The following is a 25,252-nucleotide window of genomic DNA, read 5'->3' on the forward strand; positions in this document are numbered from 1 at the left end:
AGCAATTGATCTTGTCGGTTCTGTGGAGAGATAAATTTGGGGAGGGAGTCTGGCAGTCCGAGGAGATGCTGGCGGCGGCGTAGGAACCGTGGAACCGGGTGGCAGCTGAACCAAGGAAAACGGTGTCTCCCAAGTCCAATGCTTTTTGCTATACAACCGAAATAAATTGAGGATTGGAGAAGTATAAGGAGAACAAAAGATCTAACTCTGTCTAAAACAGGGCTCCCTCTGACTCAAAGAAAGAAACCCAGCAGGGAGACAGATCATACTCGTACGTATGTATTCTCTTTTTTTCGGCAAGCAAAAGCTGAACGCTCGGCTCTCATTGGAGTACACCAAGGCCCCATTCTCCAGATCCTTCACCCACAATCTGAAACTAGATGCATCCAGCCTCGTCATTCGTGGAGCATTGATGTCCTTCTAAGCTCGATCAGAGCTGAATTGGGGTTTGACAGGCCCCTGGTTCGATACAATCATATGCATCCACGCAGGACTAACGCCAATACCACTCACCCATCCTCCGTCCTCCAATATTCCCTCCCCAAGAAACGCGAATCTACTACGAGCGCTGTCGTGGCGCCGCCACTACCAGAACCCCACGGCTTACGGGAGAGTCAAGGAGCTCGCTTAGTCGACAGGCATCACAGGTCCTGCTTGTGAGTAGTACTCGCTGGTCGTAGAGCTGTGGTGCTTGCTCATTATGTTGTGATTCCCTGGGAGGGCCAAGACCCAATGGCGCTGCAGCGGACGCAATTCGTCGTGGGATTCGCCCATTCGACAGCATCCCACCTCCATCCAGTCGGTCCACTCCCTTCAGCCGTACAGTACAGCTGCAGGCACATCCGGCAGGGCCCCCATGGGAGGAAGGGAGGCCTCTCACGTCGTGCAGAAATAGGCAGATCAGCATGACCCCCGAACAAGCTTGTGCTTCTCCTTTTCGGTACCCCCTTGAATCGCCTGTTCGGGACAAAGGGCGCGAGGCCCTGGAGAGTTCATATGGTGGCCGCCAACCAGACGAGCCGCATGATCCGTCGGCCTTGGTCCCTGTTGGGGGCAGGTGCCTGCACGAGGGCCGCGCCGTTCGACTCGTCGACTGTGACGCCCGGTGCTGCCAGAGCATCCAATTTTCGGTGCCTTCTTCATGCCCGCTCTTTGCTCTTTTGGGGCGTTCTGGCCACGCGAGGCCTCCGCCCCAAAGGTGGACTGGGTGATGGAGACGCTAATGAAGTGCTTACTGCACCGCGAAAACCCACCGACCCGCGGCCTCGGTTGCCCTGAATCACTTGTGGAATTGGGCCTGTCAGACCAAACGTACGGTAGCTAAACTCCATGTACTACTCAATATGGGATCGAATATTTGCCATTTGCCCGTTACGCTAGTTCAGGTATGAATTAGTGTGTCACATTGCTTAGTTGGCTATCTATTTACCCCGCATTAATATATCAGCTTTGCGAGTGCAGCTCTGTAATCGTGTCCTCGTTTCATTGTCCAGCAATGAATAAAGCTGCAAGAGTAAAGTAAATAGAATACAAAGGGCCGAATCAGGTCCTCAAATTCCGTGAGAAACTTCGCTAGAATCAACCCTGCTCATTCTGGCAATTGAGATTGAGCCTGTCGGTCCTTGTTCACCATCGCCAAAAATTCCGTAAAAGCTTCTGCTTGGACCCCGATCTCAGTCCCTCCTTCACAATCTTGTCGGAGTTTCCGTACTTTGCCCAAACCGCGGTTGAATCCCTTTTCGGCTGTCCATGAGCCTCGACTCCGGCGAGAAGGACCTCTACCTCCTCGGCCGTATGGCCTCCCCCTCGTGGGAGGTGTATACCATTCTTGCCATTCCTCTTCTTCGGTCGCCTGATATATTTCGTGTAGCTGGTTGCGCAGCTGAGGATAGCGGGATAGTAGGGTTTGAAGCTCTGGCGAAGCAGCTATAGCAGCAGCAGAGGTCTGGTTCTTCTTGCTGGCTGTATTTCCGGCAGTCTCTAGAGTTGAGTCGCCATTTTGTGTGGGGGTAGGAGTAGCATCGGCCGCGGGTGTTCCTTTCGGCTCTTCGTTCGGAGGTGTAGCTTTAGGTGCGCAGTAAATCTTATGTGACTGAGTACAGGCAAGTGAACAACTAAGACGAACACGATTAGATGGATTGCGGGGGGACGGGACCAAAGTGTCGGGGGAACTGGTCTCTACCTCATAAGAGAACATGTCGGACAACGATATTTTGATGATTCCGACGAACAGACCTCGCAGAGCCCGGGCATATTGTCGATCAAGACAAAGGAGGACAAGAACACGTCGTTCTGTAATGTCTCCCTCACATCTGGCCAGTCAAAGCCGCGAGTCTGTGGCGGATAGACGAGGCTCAAGGCTTGCACAAGCAGATCTTCAAATCTCGCAGGCAAAAATAGAAGAGGCTTGGACGTTGTGGTTGCCTCAGGCCAACAAGGGACCCGCATCGAAGTTTCCCAAAACGGACATGTCTTGCCTCAGGCCGTCGCTTCAACCCTCAAGTGACCTACTGTCTGAGATCTTGCCTGTATTGATCATTCAGGATCAATGGCAAACACACATTCACCCAGCCAGCCTTGAACTACATGGCTCTCCCGCGGTTGCTGAATTACCCCGGCACACTCGTTATCAACTAGCGCCGAAATGGGTGGTATTCCATTCAAATCCAAAGGGTGCCATACATGTCGGCGACGAAAAGTCAGGGTTCGTGGATCCTGATTGAAGCTGGCCTAGGGGCCCAATGCAGAGCATCCAATCCTGACCCCGGTCTCGTACGATGAGACGAAGCCAGAATGCATGCGGTGCCTGAAGAACGGACACGAGTGCATGGTCTACGAGAGGCACCGTGTCTTTGTATATGGAACAAGTAAAAAAGCGCAGGCGCTTGCTTGTCGGCCACGAGATCCATCGGTACAACTGTCAAGCTATGAGGCATCTAGCTCCAGATCCTCCGCAGCAGACTCGGATCTCCCCCGATTTGACGTAAACCCCGAGACACGTACTCAATTCGTGGCCAGCTTCATTGATTGCTTTTCACCTTCCGCTGTGATTTGGGATGGGAAAGGATCTGCCGTTATGCACCTTCAGGACACCTTTCCCAGCTTTGTTGGCAGTAGTGCAGTTATGGACAAAGCGGTGACGGCTCTTAGTGTGGCCTTTCTTGCCAAGGCGAAACTGGACAGTGATATGCTAGTATACAGTACAAGGCTGACGGAGATTCCTCCTTCCCTTGGCCTCGGCCTCGAGCGTTTGGCTGCAGGACCAGCGATTGTTCCTGCTTGCAGGATGATGCAGAGGGTCTTCTGGCTTCTTCCTTCTGTTTCTTCTAGATTGCTTTGTTCGATGGCCTATATAGGCCATCTCCTGTCTTCTTCTTCCTGTCCCTTAGAGGTTTCTCTAGATAGAGATTGATGAGTACTTTCCCTGCTTCCTTCCTGGCTTCATCTGCGTAGCGGCGATTTCGCCGTCAAAGGCTATATGGCCAAACCCTGCAGATTGTCCATAGTCGGATTCGTTCCGGGCGAAAGTGTGGACAGGATGTGCTGTATGCCACAGTGATCCTTCAAATTTATGAGGTATGTCTGACAAGTAATGTCCGAATGTTACTCTCTCGCCTTCTATTCAGTTGATCAATTGCTCGCCACTTGGTTTCCCTGCGTGGCTGGCCCACATTCAGGGAAGCAATGCCATCCTGGCCCATTATCAAAGTCCAGCCCCACTCAGTGTGACTGAACACCTTTTCTGTCGGCAGTTGAAATTTGTTACGGTAACAATGTGACCTACAATGCTTTCCAGAAAGTGTCAAATAACTAAGACTCAATCGCCTAGGTGTGCGACGCAGTCGGAACGCGAAAGTCGGCATACTCCTATAGCCAATTCTGGCGGGACCCGCCGTCAGAGAATCCCTGGCGAGAACCAATTGACGATATACTAGATTTCATCATCGAATTCTCGGCAGTCATGGAGCAAGTTGACAGCCTCGTTCAGTCCGGAGACCGGAATGTGCAAGGCGAATACACCAAAGGAGAGCAATTGCTACAAGAACGTTTATCTTTAAAGGACCAACTTGATCTCGGATTCGTGGAGATGCAAAGAAAACTTGGATTTCCATGGTCATACCCTAACCAGAAGCCGTTTTGGAGCGAGCTTGATCAGTCCATTCCACAAGACATCTTCCCCAACGCCATTGAATACCCGTATATCAGCTGTGCCGAAGCCCATATTATGTGGTGGACGACATTTATCCTCCTCTACCCCTTAATAGATCATCTTCTCATCTTCCTCAATCAGTCGCGAAGCAATCTCCGATTAACGTTGTGGGCTGTCCCGGCTTCCTTTGATCAGGTTATCTCATGTGTCACGTTGGCGGATAACTTACCAGAGAACCTCATCGGCGTGGCCGAACATTATGCTAATCTAATATGTCGCTCTGCGAAGTTTCTTGTCCAGCCTCAGGTGAAAGGCATGGGGGCTCAAAAATTGCTTGCTCCCTTCAGTCAAGCAACCCAGTTCTACCACAGTCAAGGTTCCAACGATAAACATCGATGGTGCCAGGAAGTGTTCATGTGCCTTCCACGGCTTGGCTTTGGAATAGCACCCTTTTTGAAAGATATGATTTGGCCTAAATATGAAGCTGCAACTGGGAAGAAAGGACCAGCCTCTTCAAATGATGCTTGAGATGAATGCTCTTCTTGATGTATACCATTGAAGTTCGGTACCGTATCTGTAATATGATGTATGTATTGTTAATGAGAGTTGATTTATTCCATGAAGACTACAGTAGCATCGCCTTTCCGTCCCGAATATCGGCACATTAGCGAAAAGCATTATCTCTGATTGGCCCGTCGGAGAACTTCATTGGTCATCATCCCCCCTTCCCCGAGATCACGTGCCTATCAAATTGCGTCAGAGTCCGGGCTCCAGCGCCTCTTGTCTTTCCATAAACATCTTCCCCTCGCTTTACATACAGGAATTTGCATCGCGTGTTGTGATTTGCAATATCCAGACATGTCTGTTAGGGCCACATCCACTAGCATGCTCCGTCGAGCGCTGGCCGGTGCTCGGTTGACTACGCCCGTTTCCGAGACACTCAGGCCTGCGGCATTGAACACATACCGAAATGTGTCGAGCGCCTCGCGTCTGCCTACCCTCACAGCCTCAGAAACTCGTCGCCGGCCGACAGTACGGCCGCACCAGCAGCCTGTGGTACAGAATGGGGTCAACGGCTTGTCTCCCACTAGCAAGCGGACCATCTTCATTCAGACGGAAAACACACCCAACCCCGATGTATGATTGAACCCATGTGGCGTTGATCGCGAATTTATGGGTGTATACTAATAATAATCCTTTCTTTCATTTATTCAGGCTTTGAAGTTCATTCCTAACCACCGCGTCCTTCCCGAGGGCTTCCCGACCACTTTCCTCGAATACCTCTCCCCTCGCTCTACGCTCTCTCCACCACACCCGTCCCCTCTCGCAGCCAAGCTCCTCGACGTCGAGGGCGTGACCTCCGTCTTCTATGGCCCCGACTTTATCACCGTGACCAAGGCCAGCGACGCGCAATGGGCACACATCAAGCCTGAGATCTTCAGCCTGATCACGCAAGCCGTGACGGCCGGCGAGACGATCGTAACCACTGTGGAGTCCGATGGCTCGGAGAGCACTCAGGAAGGTGGTGTGAGCGACTCTCTCTCCTTTGACGAGGAGGACGATGAGGTTGTCAGCATGATCAAGGAGCTGCTGGAGACCCGTATCCGCCCCGCGATCCAGGAGGATGGTGGTGATATCGAGCTGCGGGGTTTTGAGAATGGTATTGTCATGCTGAAGCTGCGGGGCGCTTGCCGGACTTGCGACTCGAGCACTGTGACGCTGAAGAATGGCATTGAGTCGATGTTGATGCACTATGTGAGTTCCTTCCAGCGGGTTCCCATCGGGCCCCTGTATTTTTACCAGGCCGCTTGACTAATACCGTACGCTTCTAGATCGAGGAGGTCAAGGGTGTTGAGCAAGTTATGGACCAGGAAGAGGAGATTTCCATGCACGAGTTTGCCAAGTTTGAGGAGAAGTTGCGCCAGCAGAAGGGCCCTGCTGCGACGGCCAGCAGCTCGATCGACAACGCTCCATAAGGAGTCCCTCCATCTGGCCCGAACCCGAGTATCTTCGAACTCATGATGTCGCAATGTGGCTTCTTCAAAATCTGTATATTAGTCTATCCCCGCATCCATCCACCTTGTTAATGCATTAACTCCCTTGCAACGATTGACCGATGCCAACCGAGGTATGGAGTCGTGTGAAGCCGCCTGTATGCCAGAATCTAGGCCCACGTCGTCGGCCCAGGTACTCCAGCATGGGGGCGGTGATCTACTGTAGGCAACTGAGGTCCAGGTCCAACTAGTTGTATTAGCGCAGGAGGGGAACCCGGACCGTCTGCATGAAGAGGGTCCATGGCGGTGATGTTAGCCAGTGAGGGGTTTCGGTGGAGTAAAACTCGCTCTGCGGCTTTCTCTCGGGCCCTTTGCAACATTGAGGTGTGTTGGATTTGTGCATGAGGGGGACAATGCTTCATCCAGATGTTTTGATGATGGCGGTTCAGAGGCTCTGATTCCTAGAAACTCAGGCCATCGTGGGGTGGCGGGGGTTAATTCTTTTCTTTGTAGCGGCGTTGAGCCCCCTTCCACCAATAGCACGGAAATAGCATAGCTAGCATCGCTCTTTGGTGAAGACCATTCTTACAAGAATACGGAGTACTCATTATGAATGTCAATCTCTTTGTCCTCGCAATCCTCATCAATGATGATTCTACCACGTTTAGCACCTCAATGCATACATCGCCTCGCCCCCCCACCTACGTCAACCACCTCACCCCCGGTCCCATCGGGCCCGTGATTTGACAGCGATGGAGCTCATCCAGTTCTGGCCATAGTCTGGTCTGCCCTCGGCCGTGTTGCAAGACCAGGAAGTAATAATAATAACTCTCGGTCGGAGGCTCGGGGCGTTGATTGATTCGCGTCGCCGTCCGTGGAAGTAACGCCCGCATGGTGTGTGCCCCCCTCACTCCCTGGACTTGCCCTCTGACAGGATGGAACCGTCAAATCAAATCGGGAGGGAAGAAAGAAAAGTAAAACTAGGTTGGTGCCGGAGGGGCGGTGGCGGGCTTAACGCTTGAGAGGTCCTTGCTCATTGCTTTACAGTACATTGGCGTCTAGGAATGGTAGAGTTGGACTTGTAAAACTTGTTGTATGACAGGCCGTGTGGGCTTGGTGGTACAATGGCCACTGCTGGCTGTTGGTTGGGATGGTCTACTGTATTATACTTGATTGGTGCTAAATTGAGGAGGAGGGAAATTAATCTGGAGCTTTGGTTCTCTAGCAAGTCGCGTGTTAGATTAGCAAGCCCGAGGCTGAGGATATTTAGGGCAGGGGGGAGGACTACTACTCAGGGGATTGCAGTTGGGTTGGGGACTTCTGCTAGGTTAGTGGGGAAAAGACAAAGGCCTCTAATGCATGAGCTTCCCCCGCAAAATGAAAAGAGCCTAGACGAGATGGATAGAATCATCCGAAGGGATCAGCCCCTCTCTTGGAGGGGGCACTGGGAGTGGAGGCAGCCTATTGGGCATCTTGCTCCCCCCCCACCAGATGACCCTCTCTGATGGAGACTGGAAGGATGCTACAATAATAATCCGGGGTACGTGACGCGATGACGTTAAGAACTTAAGATAGAGAGGATGGATATATCAACCTAGACTCCTATAGGCTCTGAATGGGAGATATGTAACCACGCCAAGACCAGGTTCGTTCAGGAGTCTACTGTAACACGCGAGTGTATATACTCTCTTGTCATTATTATGAGTAGTATCATTATAATTCTAATTACCGTGTCATTCTCCTGGAGCAAGGGGGTGGACAGAAACGAGGGGCGAACCCCGCAAGAGCGAGCCAATGCATGGGCCGTGCGAGATATCCAGCACAGGACGAGAGGATATATCCACCAACTGCAACTCTATGGATAACATTTGGTGGTCCCACGAAATGTAGAAGACAAAGAATTTATATTATCGAATATAATCACCTGATAGCTATTGAACTACCTCTTGATCGAATTCTACAGTACTCAAGCTAGATCCCATCTGATGATCTCTCTCTTTCTCTCTCGTATTCCATACTCTGCTGTGGGCTGACAGGGGCTGCAGGCGGCTTTGGCCAGTGTGCCTTTTCGCTTGTCACGCCAATCCCAACCCCGGACGATCGTCGGCTTCCTCTTCCTACCCCCAAAGGCCCCGCTTGACCCAGCCTTTTGCTCCTTGGGGCGTAGTCCCGAATCGACTGCATCGGCCTATCCAGAGCTGTTGATGATCCTGGCGAACGTGAGCGAAATATTCTTCTTCTTCTCCAGGGGCCCTCCTGATTCTTTGGATGCCACTAGCATGGATCCCACTTGAGGCTAATGAATACTACGGAGGAAATCATCCGTCTACCACGCATCAAAGATAAAGTGGATGATACTCATAACTAGTACCTACTCTGTATCCAAATGGCCAATAATCCAACTCCTATTTCCTACCCAGAATACTTGCAATAACCTCAACCCTTCCTAAAAGACCACCGCCACTCACAATATTCGTGCATCGAATATCAGAACCTCCCGACCCTCCTAGTGGCTCCTAAGTGCGACGGGCGTGAGGGTACGACCATACGCCGTGGAATCATCTGTAGTGGTCCGTGTCCCCTGAACATCGGGGCAACGTTGCCAGATCCGTTCCTCTCTCAGACTCTCTCGCATCCCCTCCTCCTTCCCCCCCCCCCAATTTTACCCCAGTTCCATCAGTCTGCTCCTCGACTTTCATTCCCCGCCCCTCAACTTCATTTCTTTCTTCTTCTCGACTCCCCTCTTCCGTCCCATCTTCTTCCCTCTCAACTCTCCAGCTTTTGCCACCCTTTCTTTCTTTCCTTCTTCCTCCCCATAATTCCCCGCTACACACTATGCGCCGCCCTTGAAGGGTCTCGGTTGCTCCACAACGTCATCCGTGGTCACGCTACCAGCTACCCTCTTAACCTTCCGAACGCATCCCCTCACCTCCTCCGGTGGCGATCAATCGATCTTTCATAGACATACCAAAAAAAGGCTATACCCACCCGGACTCGCGGATTCGCATCTGCCTTTTGCGCTTCGCCATCGCTGCGGGAACCCTTCACGCCCCCTGCTCGCGCGCATTCAACCCCCAGTCCATCCTGCGCGGCGCGTACTCTCTCCTCGGTCGAGTCCCCGCGGTCGCTCTTGACATCTCATCACACTAGAAGTCGTGAAGCTTCTTGCAAAGGAGTCGGCGATCATCACGAGACCCACGAATCCGCACTGGCGCATCTGTTGGCCTTCCATCATCGATAGAGTGATAGCTTCCCTACACGGCACGATCCTGATAGAGTGGTGAGTCGCGCATCGCCTGCTATCCTTCCCTCGTGTCTTTCTCGAATGCGCCAGAGACTCACACTCGCGGGACCTCGCCTGGCAACAGATACGACTGCACGGCTGTTCCCACCTCACCTCCGTTGATATACCGTTGCGTTGATCTTTCCGATTTCCCCGCTGCGTCTCTCTGGGCAGGCCACGGTCGAGATAGACTCTTAAAAGCATCGGGTTTCCAGGTAGGTGTCAAGAAGAGAGAACCGGAGAGAGAGAGCATCATTGCGAGAACCTGCATTCACTCCCATTTCCTACCTTGTCTTACTGTATGTCATGCGCCACGCGATCGGCTCTTCCCATTGTTGCCCATCAGTCCTATCCTCAGGGTACTCCTGCCCGGCAGGACACATGGTTCAAGTCACTGGTGCGACAGCAAGTTTCTCATCTGTCGGAGAGTCAATCTGGCAATGCGCTGCACAGGCGCGTTGCAGGTCTCGGAGATCCCTCTGGGCGCAATGAGGCTCATCATGCCACCAACCCTTACCTCCTCTTAACCAAGACATGTTTCTGCAAAGCTTCTCGCACTTCCACGTCACTTCCATCGCAGACTCTCTCGATGGCGATATAATTCACATGACTGACTTGCCACTCTAGCCTTGCACATAGCGCATCCCTCCCGCCCTCCATCGGTCCTTCGAAAGGTCGAGCTTGATCTTCTTGCCTGCAATCGCCAGGGCGTGGAACAAAGACTGGTTCTTTGTTTAGACGTTTGACCTTTGCCGGTTAGGTGCATACACAATACACACGCTGAAGAGTGTGTTCCCTTCTGATTATCATACATAATCACACATCGCCGGTACGTATATCCCCCAGCGCCCAAATCACAGATTCCCAATTCCCGTCACTTTGTCTCGTCATTTTCCCGTCACTTGACTTGGAGGAATCGATGCCCAGGGTGCGAGGATAGCACCTCGTTCTGCCCAAAAAGCATCGTAGTTTGTCAACACAGTGACGCCGAAGTGCGAAGTCGTCTCATCTGTTACTTGCCCGTCACTTCTTCCCGTGGAATCGGCGCTAAACGTGCGACGATTGTGCGCCGTTGTGCCCTATGAGAATTGCCTTCCGCGAAGACAGACGCGAAACTCCGAGATTACTTGACCACTTTCGACACGAGTCCACTCTCTCTACAGAACGTATGCTAATGCTCTAATCATATGTAGAAACGTAATGGCTGCACCATCCAACAAACAAAACCCCATCATGCAGTCCAGCACCTTGCCGGTGTCGAGCACGACTGCCACTGCACGACTCGAAAGAAGCCATCCAGGAGTGCGCCGCTCGACACCTGACTCCGATGCGCTGGCCTCCTCGGACGACGATGGAGACCACATCCCTCTCACCCAGACTATCACGGCGCCCGCGACGAAGCCTGTGCGCCGTACCTCATGGCTGAACGAGATACCACTTTCTGCCCAGCGCAAGCATTCTTTGTCCGGAGGCCCGCTCACATCTGCGCCCTCCAATCCCGTGAGCCCTTCCACTGAACAAGGACCTTGGAGTGCAAACACCACCAGCCCCGGGCTCAGTGGCTCGTTCAATTGGAACCAAGCTGGAGGCAGCTCCTTCCCATGGGGTACTGGCATCTGGAACTCAGAGTCCCGTAAGGAACCTCCGTCACGCCTGTCTGAGATCGTCCCGTCTCCCACCATGACCACACCAGTCCCCACGAGTGGTCCGCTCGGCGAGGAGATGCTCAGCCCAATCACTCGAACGATCTCCGGTGAATCGGCTATTCCGTTCTCAATCCCGCTGCATCCAACTCCGAAGACATACCGTTCGCAGTCCTACTCGGTTGGGCAGATGGATCCCGAGTACTTAGGGATGGTTGCCAGTAAGTCTGGTACCGGTGCACAGTATCCTACTGGCCGCCCCCGAGGCCCCGGTCAATTGTCATCTGGCCAGCCACGCGCATCGCGACCCAGTGTACTCGGTGAGCTCGGGCATGACCCTGCCATGCTCGGTCGTGTTCAAGAGGACGACGATGGCGATGAGAGCCTCAATGGCTCTGACGGTGACACCAGCTACTCCGCTAGCCAAGCTCGCACCATTGAACAACTGGCCCGTGAAAATGCAATTCTCCGCCAACAGGCCGCTGCAGGCCAGATGGATAGCCGATTCCGTGATCGTGCAGCTTCATCTGCCTCAGTCGTGAGCGGTATCCACTCTGGTCACCGCATCCGCGGGGGTGTTCCAGAAGAAGATCTGGCCGTTGAGGAGCTGGGTGAATTACGTGATATTCAAGGCTATGGCAACGCTCGCAGCGGCACCCGACGGCGCTTCTCAGAGCATTCATCCAATCTTGAACCACAGTTCTCTGCGTTTGCCACACCCCTTGAGAACCGCGCCTTGGAAAATGTGCGTAAGGCGCACTGGCAGACTTCGCTCGGGTTTTCAGGCGCTCCTGACATGCCCCAGAGTCGCCGTCACTCCTTCGCCGACATCCCTATGCGCCACAGCTCGGTCGACTCACAAGCAACGGCGACCCCCGGGCCGCGCTCGGAGATCGCGATGAAGGATATGGCAATATTGCGGAATATCCCACACAACGTAAGAATTTCAGACGTAAATGGTGCTCTGTTTCATACTAACTCTGATTTGCTATAGAACCCTACTATTCCCGCGAGCAGACATTGCGCGGAGATGGTTCTTCAGGGATCCCCGCCTCTCTTAACCAGTACACCATGTCTGGTGCGTATGGCCGTCAGCCAGGAGCTCTGTCGCACGGTCATCAGAACCAGCTTCTGTACATCGTTACCTTCAAGTGCCACCGTGCCGACGTCTTCTACATCCAAGAAGACACTGGCCTCCAGGTGAAAGCTGGTGATCTTGTCATCGTCGAAGCAGACCGAGGCACGGACTTGGGCACGGTGCAACATGCAAACATCTCTCTGCAGAGGGCACGAGAGCTGAAACAGCAGTATGCCGAGGAACATTACAAGTGGCTCATGATGTTCTCTCGTCAGGGACAGCTAGAGGGCTCGACTGCCGGCAGTACAGGCTTGACTGCTCGCAGTGCCACGGGTGGCATGGGTCCTCATGCTCATGGCGTCCAGGAGACCGCCACTGATATCAAACCCAAGCTGATCAAGCGTCTCGCGCAGAACCACGAGATTCTCACTCTGCGCGACAAGGAAGGCAATGAGGCCAAGGCTAAAAGGGTCTGTCAGCAAAAGGTTTCTGAGCACCGACTGAACATGGAGATCCTGGATGCGGAGTTCCAAATGTAAGTTGAAAGTAATTCCTTTCATCTCTTCCTAGGATGAATTATTAACCCCCATCATTTATACAGGGACTGGAAGAAGCTCACCTTCTACTATTTCGCTGACTCGTATATCAACTTCAATTCCTTGGTCACCGACCTGTTCAAGATCTATAAGACCCGGATCTGGATGTCTGCTATCAACCCAGCCTCCTTTGTGACCCCGCCTACTGCAGGTCTCCAGGGGCCCCCGCTGGGATGAATAACCCTCTTTACAGCCAGGATGCTGCGCAGCCTGACCGTCGTCAACAGCACGATGCACGTGCTTACCCCGGAGGACGTGACGACGTTGGACGCGAGGGCATGGCCAATCCAGTGGGAATGATCCGATCCGCATACGCAGATACGTATCCGTCTTTCCCTCCGCCATCGCGGCACGTCGATGCCGCTGCCGCTGACCCCTTCGCCCCCTACTCGCCTACTGGCTTCGGTAATTTGGAGGCAGGATTCTCCGATTACCAAGTTGGCGCTATGGGTTCGAACGGTGCAGCCCGGATGCCACCCGCACAGGGGGAGTGGGTGAGCCGGTTCCAGGGTCTATCGCTCAATTCATGATCTCTCTGATCATGCCACACTGCAAAAAATTGTATAACCCCATCCCGCCCATGATCCTCCCTAGCCTCACTCACTTTCCATTTCCTCTTCTCTGCAACGAAAGAATTCCGCACCGCTAGACCTTCCATGTTTCCCCCATTGCTATTTAATCATTTCCTCTTCCCCTGACGGTTCTCCTTTCCCGGTGTCCTGTGCCAACTTATTTTTCGCGAAAGAATGCTTCTAACGGTGCTGAACTGGGTGCAACAAATATATGGCCCCCTTTTGCTTGTTCTTCCTTTCGTTGTGTTTCTTCAATGCGTTTCCCGTGTACCACCTCGTCTGCGCCGTCGATTTTCAGATCTAGAATTCATACCCAGAGGTCCGTTCTACATTCACTGGGCCGCACATTCTTTATACGGTTACTTATTACTTATTCTTCCTGTATGCGTTCACGTTTTACACTTCTGCTTTTCTCATTATTAATAGACTCGGGCAAAAGTGGCTCACATGACCAGATCAGACTGTGTGAATAATCTAAGATTGTTGTTTTTGCGTGCAGTGCGCTTTGGCCTTTTGATTTATCTTCTTGTGCATCTTTATGATATTGGGTTATCATGACCTTTTGCTGCTGGATTTCTGAGATTGGACATGACATTAGTGTGTGATTTGATAATGGCGGGCTATGTAATAAGCTGGTGTACGTCTTATTGGGAAATTGTCATGACTTTTCCTTATGTCTCTGTGATAAGATTCTAAGCCCTTCATACTCCATGCTCTATTTTGAATCCTCTGGTTGTATCTCCTGGTTCGTTTCATACGAATTGTGGTGAGTGGTGGTTATGAAGTTTGTTTCTGATCGTGCTAGAAAAAAAAGACCCGAATGGTATAATTGTCACTGGCTCTATGTCACTGTTAAAGGTTTGCTAGTACTCTCCTCACATACAGAGGGAGTTCAAAAATCCGAATCGAGAAACTGCAGAAATGGCCGATCAGTATGCGTCCACTGGGTCTGAACAAACAGACACTGGCATTCAGACGACTTGTACGCAGCCTTTCCGATAGTCCGGCCTTGGTAGGTAGTATTGTTACAGAATTTATTCAAAGGCCGGTAGTCAAACTCAGTTCGTGCTGGTTACCTTGCACATCGCTCAACCCCTTGTATGGTTTATCCACTAACCATAAAGTCAAACCCCGCCGGAGCGGGTGGAGAATTTCCCCACGTCTACTGCGTCAATTACATCCGGCTATGCAAGCAAGTGTGTTCTTTAGGGAATAGTAAATATTGCAATCTGAAAAATTAGCTATCCTATAGAGTTTACGAGACATGGGCGCGGAACTCGGCCTTTTCGTCGGATACTCATCACCGGAGGACTGTACTGTAGTTGTCTATATCCACCAGGATTTCAGTATAAATACACAAAGCAAGAGTTGCGACTAGAAAATTCAATCTTCAGGGTTCAAATCTCCTTTTCAATTCTCTACAACTATCTCAATGGCTGCCATATTTTCTCGAGTCGTTGCCCCAGTGGCCTTCCTCTGGCTCATATTGCCCCTTGCCCATGCAGACCAGACTACCAAAATCACCACCGACCAAAACCCAGGAGCCTGGGAAGGATGGGGAGTTTCTCTGGCGTGGTGGGCGAATGTCTTCGGTGAACGCGATGATCTAGCCGACATATTTTTCACCAAGAAATCCACCTATTGGGGCCCTGGCAACGAGACACTACCTGGCCTTGGTCTCAATATTGTCCGTTACAATGCAGGTGCTTGCTCGTCGAGTACCGTCAACGGCTCAACAATCTCCTTGTCATCACAGATCCCAGTGTCGAAGCAGATAGCCGGGTATTGGCTCGATGGAGTGAATGCCCACCCTCAGTCGAGTAGCTGGGATTGGACAGTGGACGCCAACCAACGCTCTATGATGCTCAAGGCCAAATCGCGAGGCACAAATATCTTCGAGCTATTTTCAAATTCACCAATGTGGTGGCAGCTCAACAACCACAACCCCAGTGGATCAGCCAGTGGTGGAGATAATCTACCACCGTCGCAGTACCAGAATCACGCTATATATCTGTCTACGATCGCCAAGTACGCCCATGACCACTGGGGTGTTACCTTCAACTCCATCGAACCTTTTAACGAGCCTGCTGCGAGCTGGTGGAAATCCACTGGTACTCAGGAGGGCTGTCATTTTGACGCCAGTTCCCAGAAAGCTCTCATCCCGATTCTTCATCGAGAGATGCAGATCCGAGGTCTGGCCAAAACCATTATTTCCGCATCCGACGAGAACTCGTTTTCAGCAGCCTTAAGCTCCTGGAATACCATCACAGAAGAGGTTGAGAAAACATACGTCGGCCGGATGAATGTACATGGATACCAAGGCTCCAGTGGACCACGCTATGCACTACAGCAGGCCGCTCGTAATATCGGCCAGGGAGTCTGGGACAGCGAGTACGGAGATAATGACGCCAGCGGGGACACTCTTCTTCAGAACCTGATGCGAGATATTCAGTTCCTACAGCCTACGGCCTGGGTACACTGGCAAGCAATCGATGGACCGGGCTGGGGATTGATCCTTGGCAATCTCGCGAGCAAATCTCTCACCAGCGCAACCCATAAATACTTCGAACTCGCACACTTGACACGCCATATTCTTCCTGGAATGCAGATTGTCAATACAACGAGTACCAATGTCGTTTCGGCAGTTGATGAGAAAACGAAGACTTTGGCTGTTATCGCGGCCAATTGGAATACCACCCAAACCCTCACTTTCGATCTATCTGCATTGTCACAAATCCCAGCAGACGGAACCCGAGTTCGGAGTTGGATCACGAACCGTGCGGGAGACAAGCTTTATGCGAGGGCTGATAACATTACAATCACGGAAAAGTCTTTTTCGACGGTTTTCGAGACTGGTACGGTGATGACTTTCGAGGTGGATGGTGTTACTATTTGAAATGAGCATGTTTGGAATAGGTGCTATGTAGCTCGATGGTCATAGGAAAATGGAAATTCGACTGAAGACTAGAATCCCCGTTTTTCAAAGTGCCGACACGTGAAATGACTAGATTTATAGTTATTCTAGTTCAGCAACGTCTTTGAAAAACAGCATCCGTTGGATTAGAATTCACTCTACCCGGATTTTGCTGGGCTTTGACAACGTACCACTGCCGCGGAAAGACAGGTTGATATTGAAAATAATCCTTTAAAACATTGTGAATCTCTCTAGACCCTGAGTCTTCTACATTTTAAAAACCCATCATCACTGGTCGGTAGAGCTCAGTAGACTTCTCACGAGGCTATTCCTGCCCCACGCACCCCAACATTTAGCTGGCTTCGAGTGTATGATTTAAGGATGAAGATTATTCCATTCTAACTATTCAAAAAAATATCATTTGACCTGCCAGTCTCAATTCCTCATCATGCACCCTTGGAGGCTGCAAAGTCGATGCTCCTTTTGCTATTACGTAATTTTGTCACCAATTGAATAACGGCGCTTTCAGTAAAGCTATGTTTCGTCAAAGTCATTTTTAGGTTATATTTTGGGTCATCTTTTGGGTCGTCTTCTGAAAACTCTTCTTAGTTATCCTGGGTAACTGGCTAGAAGGGGAAACTAGTCACGTATCCCTTTTTTTCCCCATGAAGCTGTCTCAGCCTGACATGATTGGTTCGCACGAGCAAACCTAATGGACGGAGAAGATGGAGCAACTACTCCGTAGAAGCCCCCGCTATACTCCGTACTACCCGATGGATCGAGCATCCAGAACAGCAACCCCCAGATAAAAGGATCAGGGGGCTAGGCTCCACTCCAACGGACAAGACCTCTTGGAAGGGTTATCGCTTTCTCGGCAAGAGACTAGAATAGAACAAGATTGGAAGAGGCCTCTAAATTACTCCATGCAGTAATAATATGGGTCTAGAAAGGGAAGGTCATCCAGAAACAGCGATTTGCTCTCCTCCCCGGTACGCCCATAATAATCATGTGGCTCAGATGTGCCGTTCCTTGGAGCCATGAAGCGGCACAAGAACCGGCCGGATAATCGCCCGAGGGCCGATGCAAACCCCAGAAAGACGGGTAAACTGCGGGGGATTCTGTCCTTTCTTTCTTCGGGGAGCCAGAAACGCGCTGTTTCGATCGATTGCAAACTGCGGGGAATTCTGTGGCTGAATGCACTTTCTACAATTTTCTTTCCTCGAAGTGATTATTGTCGGAGCTCGTAAGATAGCTCGGGGAAGCAAAATTCCACGCGATGTCTTGGCAGAGCTTCACGAAAATCTGTATAAACTCCCCACATTCCATCTTTCTCCATGCTGTTTCATTGAGCATCATTTCCACAATCACCGAATCAGTCACCATCAGGCATCATATTTGAGATGGCTGGGGCTACAGCACATGCCGATAATGTGCAATACGACTTCACCGGCGTTACACTGAAAGATGTCATTCCCAAGCGTGACAAGCCGTGGTGGAGAGACCGTCGACTCATCCAGTTGAATGCCCTCCTACTGTGTGCACTCCTTACTCAAACCGCTCAGGGCTTTGATGCAAGCATGATCAACGGTATGCAGGCTTTACCGGCATGGATTGAGACTTTCGGAAATCCTACAGGGACTCGACTTGGTGCTATGACGTTTGGACCTACTGGAGGAGTGTTGATCTCCGTCTTGATCTCATCGCAACTATGTGATCGGCTAGGCCGACGGTACCCCATTTTTGGAGGTTCAATTGTCGTCATAATCGGCTCCGTGATCCAGGCTGCATCTGTTAATTACGGCATGTTCGTTTTAGCGAGATTTCTTTTGGGACTAGGCTTGGGAGTGGTTTCTGTCGCAGCACCACCACTGCTCTCGGAAGTAGCATATCCTACTCATCGAAGCAAGCTGGTGTCATTCTACCTGGTATCATGGCCATTGGGGTCTCTCATTGCTGCATGGGTCACTTATGGTACCTTCCAAATGTCCAGCTCGTCATGGAGTTGGAGATTGCCCAGTCTCTTGCAGTGTTCCTTCTCCTTGGTGCAAGCCGCCCTCAGTTTCTTCGCACCCGAGTCGCCACGGTGGCTCATTTACAAAGGTCGCAGCCAAGAAGCTCTCGATATTTTCATCAAGTATCATGGAGACGGTGATCCAACCTCCCGCTTGGCACATTTCGAAATGGCGGAGGTCACCGCGACACTACAAATAGAGAAGATGCAAAAGCAATCACGATGGGGTGAATGGATTGCCACAAAAGGGAACAGACATCGTCTTTTCTTGGCTCTCTATATCCCTGCAATGCTGCAATGGTCTGGTAACGCTTTAACCTCGTACTTTTTGCCCGTTGTTCTCAAGACGATCGGTATCACGGACCACAAGACGCAGCTCATCATCAACGGCTGTCTATCTATTTGGAGTCTCGTGAGCGCCAGCGGTTTTGCTCTCTTTGTTGATCGTGCCGGTCGCCGTGGTCTTTATCTTATTGGAATGAGTGGTATGGGAATTGCCTATTTGATCTGGACCATCTGCTCGGCGATCAATCAGGAAAGGGATTTCAAAGACCACGGCTATGCTGGCGGTGTCCTGGCTATGATCTTTGTCTACACAGCTTTCTATCACGCCTGCTCTCCTGTCTCCCCGACATATATCATGGAGATAACCCCATATTCACTTCGGTCCAAAGCATCGATGCTGTACCAACTGACAGGAAATCTTGCAGGCCTTTATAACAGTTTCGCAAACCCGGTGGCTATGGAAGCCATTGGTTGGCGTTACTATATTGTATGGGTTGTCATCATTTTCATCAATCTGACATTGATCTTCTTCTTCTTCCCCGAAACCAAAAATCGCGGCTTGGAAGAAGTGGCGGAGATTTTCGACGGCCCAGATGCTTTATCTGGAGCGAACGCCATGAGACAACTGGGACTTGATGTGAATGCACAAAACGCCGTTGAGTTAGCTCGAGATACAAAGCTGGCTGTGGAACAAGTGGAGCGTGTTTGAAGATCTTTTTGGATTTGGATAATGTATGGAAATCTAAGTGGCGAAGCAATCCGGTGGAGTGAAATCAATTGCTCTTGTTCATATAGATCTTACGGTCTTGATTATCTTCCAATGTGATTTCTCTGGAATTATCTTATCTGATGTAGTTGGGTGCTATTGAAAGATGTTGAAATATAATTGTCACGAGCTGCCAGTGGGTTATGTCTTGTTTTCACATCAATAATGGTAATATTCCGGTGGGGCTGGCCTCGCCTATCCCGTTCTACGGTACTGTACGCAGCCTGGGCGGAGAAGACTCGCAATTTCAACCATGTAATCACCAAGTACCGACTGCAGTAGCACATTTCTGGTTATTCAGTTGACTTATCAGGCATAGTTTATGTCATTTTACTGAAAGCTAATACAGACGTACCGTCTAGCGCTGCTCGAGAGCAAGGTCGTCGGGGTCGGGATAATGCTCGGAACGAGACGATACGAAATTCCGAACGTGGCCAATGCTCGGTGTCCCCCCACAGCTTCTCCGCATTAGACCCCACGCGAGAGTCCAGCCAGCAAAAATTTAGGATCTTTCCAGACTCACATGATCCGATGAGTTGGTTTGACCCTGACCAGCTCTACAGCATTAACATGTTTGCATGCTACATCTGTGCATTATCGCAGCGTTCGGCCTGAAAGAGCCTTCTGCTTCGCATCAATGGACTGCAGGTCGTCGGAAATGGATCCATTGAATGAGTCCGAAGAAGGCGGCACCAATGCCCCCGATCGTCCCTCCTGCCAAGGGTGCCGTAAGCGCAAGTTGAAGTGCTCACGGCAATCACCGACGTGCTCCCAATGTGAACGGCTAGGTATGGTGATGCCTGTGTTTCCTCCCCACCATCGAATATCAGTGGGTGTCCTGCTAGGAGGCCATTTGATAATTTAATTCTGATGAGTATCTATCCTTAGGGTCGCCGTGCGTCTATGATGCGAAGAAAGGCAAGCCTGGGTTGAAGACCGGAGCTGTGGAAAGCTTGAGTCGCCGTATCGGTAAGTTCCATCTTTTTACTTATTGAAATCTAGCCAGACAATAGCCACTAATATGGTGGCCAATCAACTTTAGAAGTACTTGAGGACGCACTTCTACAAGCAAAAGAAAATAATAGTGGGCATAACAGCAATGAATTCCGGTCGCAGAGCCCAGGGAATGAGCGACTGGACGGCGTTGTTAACCTTCTATCCACTGTTTGCATGGAGCTGTGTAAGTTCAATAATCGAAATGACAGCCGGTCCCATGACTCAAGCTTCAACTCCATGGCTCGCCCGCCCTATAATGGCGAGTCGGTCGGCACGCCCTCCCAGCCAGATGGCTATGAGATACACGGTTCACCCTATGCTCGGCCGCGAAAGCGAAGACGGATTGATAGCTGCGGAAACCCTAAAATCGAGCTTGCCTTACCTTTGGAAGATCTTCTAGATGCTACGACCAGTCTTCCTCCCTCAGAGCTTTTGGAAAATATCGTGACCGCATATTTTATCAACGTCCAACCATGGATACCTATTCTTCACGAGACGCGATTTCGAGCTCGAGTACATGATCCGGAGCAGCGGACTCGGTTGGTTATTGTGATTCATGCAATAATCGTTGCAGCTATCCGTTTTGCGCATCCTGAGGCTCATGGCCTCTCTACAACGGACGTGGAGTCCCAGACCAGAAAGTCGAGGAGCATTGTCGTTTTGAATGCGATGGACAGTCTATCGGTGGAGCATCTTCAGGCTTTGACGATCATAGCTTTTGATGACGTGAGTATACCAATGGCTGAACATAAATGATTCCACCGCTAACGTTTCTCGAGATTGGAAATGGGAATACCTCCAGAGCCTGGTCAATAGTTGGCTCTTTAACACGAACCGTGGAATACCTCCGCTTGAGTATCGAGGATGAGGATGATGATACACAGAGATTATTGAAGCCATTACTATCTTTACCACCCTCTAAGGAATGGGTTGAAGAGGAGGAAAGAAGGCGGGTCTTTTGGAACATTTTCAATTTGGATCGATTCTGTTCTGTTGTAACAGGGTACGTTTGCTTTTTCGGCCGTAAAAGATATCGAAAAAAGCTAACTATGACTTTGAAGTTGGAATACAAGTCTCACAGCAGATGATGTACACAGACGGCTACCTGCGGATGGTGGCTTGTGGCATCGAGAAGAGCCAGTAACAACGCCGTACTTTGGAATCTGGGATAGATCTGAAGCGCGAATTGGCAACTCGATCGCTTTTCTTCCCGCTCAGTACTCTAACAATCCGAAGAGTCCTAAACCTGTGCCCGATTCCAACTCGCCGCACAGCTCACCGCAAGACATTTCTCATCCTGTGCCCAACTCAGCGCAGCCAGACATGTCGACCGTCGGGGCTTTTGCATATTGCATCGAAGCAACTGAGTCCCTGAGCAGGGTCACAACGTTCTTCCTCCAACAGAAAATCAACTTCCAGGACCGACGGGATGTCAGTAGTTGGTTAACCAGATTCAAAGAGTTAGATCTAAGATTAGTGCAGTAAGTTTGTATCATGTTCAGTGGCCGATATGTTGACATGGACTCACTTCTCCTAACTTTATTTAGTTGGAAAATGTTCCTGCCGCAGAAATGGAGGGACTCAAACATATCACGCCAACCGACGTTGATTCACATGGATCCTAACTTGACCCTTACTCACGTCACTCATAACACATCCATGATCCTTCTGCACCAACGCATCGCGTACCCACCCGCTGAGTGGGCCAACATCGTTCGACTCCCGAGCGTTTGCAGCGCCGAAACTTGTCAGAACGCCGCTATCGAAATCCAAAACATGACTGCCAAGTATCTCAGTAACACATTGGAGTCATCCCCCGTGAGCAATCAATTCATATTTTGCGTGTTTGTTGCGGCGAGAGTTCTTCTAGGTAAGAGCGCAAGCACCTAATGTAATACTGTGTCTGCTGGTTTTAACGAAATGATGCAGTTCACTGGCGTTATTATGGATCCGAACTTGCCCAAGAAATGTGGGAATTAGTCAACAGTCTAGATCAGATGGCCTACAGATGGCTTGGGGCGGGCCCATCAAGCACAGGTCGCGGCCATTGCCTCGCAAGCACCTACGCAGATCACTTACGAGATTTGCACCAACGTTGCATTGCCGCTCCTCATTTTAGTGTCGACGTACTAGGATACTCTACAGTCGTCTCAAACCCACAGACCCAATCCGCCACTCGATCAGTAATGTCTGGCCGCACACCTGCAGAACAGCACCACCAGTCCCGCGATGAGCTGCCATACAACGCGAATCCCGCTATGTTCGCCAATTACAGTGCAACAGACACTCCCACCGGCCAAGGTGTAGCTTCCTCTGAGCCCCCTTGGGCTATGAATAAGGGGGATCTGAGTCGAGGACAAATGGCCAGCGATTTCGTCGATTCTGGCAGAGGCCCAGCAGTTGCAACGGGAGTCACTCCGGGGGTGGATTATTCAATCAATTGTGTGGCACCCGCTGATGAGCTTTCCAACATTTCATATCTGCTGTTGGATCAAAGATTTATGGATATGGATCGCGTGATCAGTCTAGATGATATGATGTTTTCCACGAACATGGCAGCGTCAGTGAATGGCGCGACTGGTTGAACAGCGATATAAGCTGCTATATAAACAGTGTGGAAAGTTTCATGCCTGTGAAATTTACCTGGGTGTATTTCCACTGTATATACATGTGATGGGCTTTACATGAACTGAGCTGATATCAGCTGTACAGAAGATTAAAGAGGCAGAATAACAGCCTTGGGATTCCAAGAGAATGACGGTTCATGTGGAGGACTATCTAATCTCCAAGAAAGACAAAATTGCGGGCCCGATCTCGCCACGAGTTGGACTCACGAAAGGTACTCATCAGGAACAGACATGATGTAGCCATTCTCAACACGACTGAGACAGCGAATGTACAGTGACGACTCAAAATCTGGATCCACAGATCGAGGAAAACTTTCAACCTGATGTGCTTCAACTTCATCTCTTTTGAGAGGTTTTTATGGGCTATTGTCGCAATATCATTCTACATGACTTTGATATGATCTTCCAGTATGGTACACTGTAGAAGCCAAGTTTGGTTGTGAAATTCTGAATTCTAAAATTGATTGGGCTTCGAAATTATAGGAAACCACTTGTACCAGTGCAAACCGTCTATATACTATCCTAAACCAGTCCCATCCTCAACAGCCGATTTCCAAACTCAATCAAATAGTAATCTCCGTACACTAGTCCGTGATCCCAGTAGCGACGATGATCCGATGCATTGAAGTTTGCCGTGGCATTTTTCAGGATGGCGTCGAATGTTTCATTTGGTCGGGTGTCTTCAACTGAGACCTTACTTCCACTGACCACGATAGACGCTTTCTCCTGGGCCAAAGAAAAGGCCAGCGTATCCTCGACAAGCAAAAGAGCGGCATCAAGATATCTCTGGCCTTGTGCATGATCTCCGCGTGAGATGAGGCACTGTGCTAGTACCAATAAGCCATTGGCAGCAATGACCCCGGCAGAGGAGTCGCGAAGAGGATTCTCCTCATTAATGGGAGCATCGAAATCCCAGAGGGGAACATATCGTCCACAGCTCTTCCCGTAGGGGCCAGAAACTGTACGCTCGACACAGCTAGGCGACATCTCCAAGCGTAGCAAGAAGTACTCAGCTAATCCACATGCTGCAGTGAGGAACTCTACATCTCCAGTCCATTGGAATGTCTGCGAATAGCCAAGGATCCCCCATGCCTGCCCGCGTGCCCAGGTCGAGGTCATTGCGTATCCTTGCCCTGTGCGAACTTCCTTGAGCTTGCCGGTGGTGGGATCAAAGTTTGCAACGTGAAGCGTGCTGAACAAAGGTCCGGAGAAACCCTTTCGCTCAGAGTAGACACCAGTCTCATGGCGAAGATGGGTACGCAGGAGTTTGTGGGCATGGCGTGTGGCGGCGACGGACAGTTCATCCCGACCGGTATGGGCTGCAGCATAATAGAGAAGATCCAGGTTGCACATAGAATCGATGATGACGAGAAAATCGTGATCCATCGAAGTGATATTCACACCCTTCTGCGTCAGTTGGTCCCAGGACCGAATGGCACCGACTCTTGGGCTGTAGCGAGTGTACAGGCTGTCTGCTGCGGTAAGGATGGTGGAAAGAGCTTTTTCGTCGTGGAAGACCTCCCACCGCGGCCGCATTGATGGCTGGATGATGAAACCCATGTCATGAGTATCTGTTCTCGAGCCCATGTGATGGATTGGCTCTGACCAGATGCCGCCCAACTCGTGAAGCTTTTGAATGATCAGCGATGAGTTGGTGCCTTTGCCTGCGCTTTGAGGATATCTGATCCAGCGCTCCAGAAGCGAGTAAATTGAACCCGGGAAGAAGCCGCATGTCCAGAAATCTGCCTCTCGAAGCTGGTATTTCCCGGCATCGGGCCCCGACTGTAGCACATACTCCGGGCACTCGGTAATTGGATACTGAAAAGTTATCAGTATATTTCGACAGAGTCTTAAAAACGTATCGTTTATGTGAAACTCGGCTTACATTACGCTCTAGACATGTAGTCGCAGCACGAAGTATCTTGGCTGTGATGTTCTCATCATAAAGTTCATGCAGCCGTGCGCTGATAGCCGATGGTGCTGAGGCTGCCAACGGCTGGGCCCTCTTGAAGACATCTTCCTCTCCCACCGAGTCGCTATTCGCTTCGGTCATGGTCGGGCTGATTGATCGACATGAATCACTAAAGGTCCGACTCGAATTCTCACTCGAATGATCCATAGCGCCGTTTGTGAGAGACATTCTGGTACGTGCGGTAAAAATCAAGAAATGAATATGAACAAAGAAGAAAAATGAAATCTTCATTCGGTGCGTATATAAAGCACTCGAGTGGAGTTTCGGCGATGTTACACTACTGTACGGAGTAGTTGTCGTACCTAAATGCCGGCCGACACTTCGCCCGATGTCCGAGAGTCACCCCGCAGGCCGAGGAGAGCCAT

General features: G+C 50.6%; 8 protein-coding genes across 8 annotated transcripts; 6 read left to right on the forward strand and 2 right to left on the reverse strand.

Annotated features, from left to right (window-relative positions):
* Window positions 1-1,588: 1,588 nt before the first annotated feature.
* N7458_008206 (uncharacterized protein) lies at window positions 1,589-2,197 on the reverse strand (the record flags this gene model as incomplete). The annotated part of the gene is made up of 1 exon (XM_056911588.1): window positions 1,589-2,197. The coding sequence occupies one exon, from the start codon at window positions 2,195-2,197 to the stop codon at window positions 1,589-1,591; it is 609 nt and encodes a 202-aa protein (XP_056764414.1).
* A 1,764-nt stretch (window positions 2,198-3,961) lies between these two features.
* N7458_008207 (uncharacterized protein) lies at window positions 3,962-4,678 on the forward strand (the record flags this gene model as incomplete). The annotated part of the gene is made up of 1 exon (XM_056911589.1): window positions 3,962-4,678. The coding sequence occupies one exon, from the start codon at window positions 3,962-3,964 to the stop codon at window positions 4,676-4,678; it is 717 nt and encodes a 238-aa protein (XP_056764415.1).
* A 330-nt stretch (window positions 4,679-5,008) lies between these two features.
* N7458_008208 (NifU family protein) lies at window positions 5,009-6,126 on the forward strand (the record flags this gene model as incomplete). The annotated part of the gene is made up of 3 exons (XM_056911590.1): window positions 5,009-5,287; window positions 5,366-5,905; window positions 5,983-6,126. The coding sequence occupies 3 exons, from the start codon at window positions 5,009-5,011 to the stop codon at window positions 6,124-6,126; spliced, it is 963 nt and encodes a 320-aa protein (XP_056764416.1).
* Window positions 6,127-10,660: 4,534 nt separating this feature from the next.
* N7458_008209 (PSP1 family protein) lies at window positions 10,661-13,274 on the forward strand (the record flags this gene model as incomplete). Its single annotated transcript, XM_056911591.1, has 5 exons — window positions 10,661-11,819; window positions 11,876-12,007; window positions 12,065-12,683; window positions 12,750-12,851; window positions 12,938-13,274. 5 exons carry the CDS (start codon window positions 10,661-10,663, stop codon window positions 13,272-13,274), a joined length of 2,349 nt encoding a protein of 782 aa, XP_056764417.1.
* A 1,474-nt stretch (window positions 13,275-14,748) lies between these two features.
* On the forward strand, window positions 14,749-16,212 carry N7458_008210 (glycoside hydrolase family 5; the record flags this gene model as incomplete). The annotated part of the gene is made up of 1 exon (XM_056911592.1): window positions 14,749-16,212. One exon carries the CDS (start codon window positions 14,749-14,751, stop codon window positions 16,210-16,212), a length of 1,464 nt encoding a protein of 487 aa, XP_056764418.1.
* A 1,418-nt stretch (window positions 16,213-17,630) lies between these two features.
* N7458_008211 (hexose transporter protein) lies at window positions 17,631-19,235 on the forward strand (the record flags this gene model as incomplete). Its single annotated transcript, XM_056911593.1, has 1 exon — window positions 17,631-19,235. The coding sequence occupies one exon, from the start codon at window positions 17,631-17,633 to the stop codon at window positions 19,233-19,235; it is 1,605 nt and encodes a 534-aa protein (XP_056764419.1).
* A 715-nt stretch (window positions 19,236-19,950) lies between these two features.
* Window positions 19,951-22,873, forward strand: N7458_008212 (Zn(II)2Cys6 transcription factor; the record flags this gene model as incomplete). The annotated part of the gene is made up of 7 exons (XM_056911594.1): window positions 19,951-20,080; window positions 20,181-20,261; window positions 20,335-21,014; window positions 21,068-21,291; window positions 21,350-21,769; window positions 21,836-22,158; window positions 22,218-22,873. 7 exons carry the CDS (start codon window positions 19,951-19,953, stop codon window positions 22,871-22,873), a joined length of 2,514 nt encoding a protein of 837 aa, XP_056764420.1.
* A 564-nt stretch (window positions 22,874-23,437) lies between these two features.
* On the reverse strand, window positions 23,438-24,968 carry N7458_008213 (glycoside hydrolase family 88 protein; the record flags this gene model as incomplete). The annotated part of the gene is made up of 2 exons (XM_056911595.1): window positions 23,438-24,733; window positions 24,801-24,968. The coding sequence occupies 2 exons, from the start codon at window positions 24,966-24,968 to the stop codon at window positions 23,438-23,440; spliced, it is 1,464 nt and encodes a 487-aa protein (XP_056764421.1).
* Between the last annotated feature and the right edge of the window lie 284 nt (window positions 24,969-25,252).

This window comes from Penicillium daleae, assembly GCF_028827525.1.
Source record: "Penicillium daleae strain IBT 16125 chromosome Unknown utg000007l_segment0_segment0, whole genome shotgun sequence".
NCBI lineage: Eukaryota > Fungi > Ascomycota > Eurotiomycetes > Eurotiales > Aspergillaceae > Penicillium > Penicillium daleae.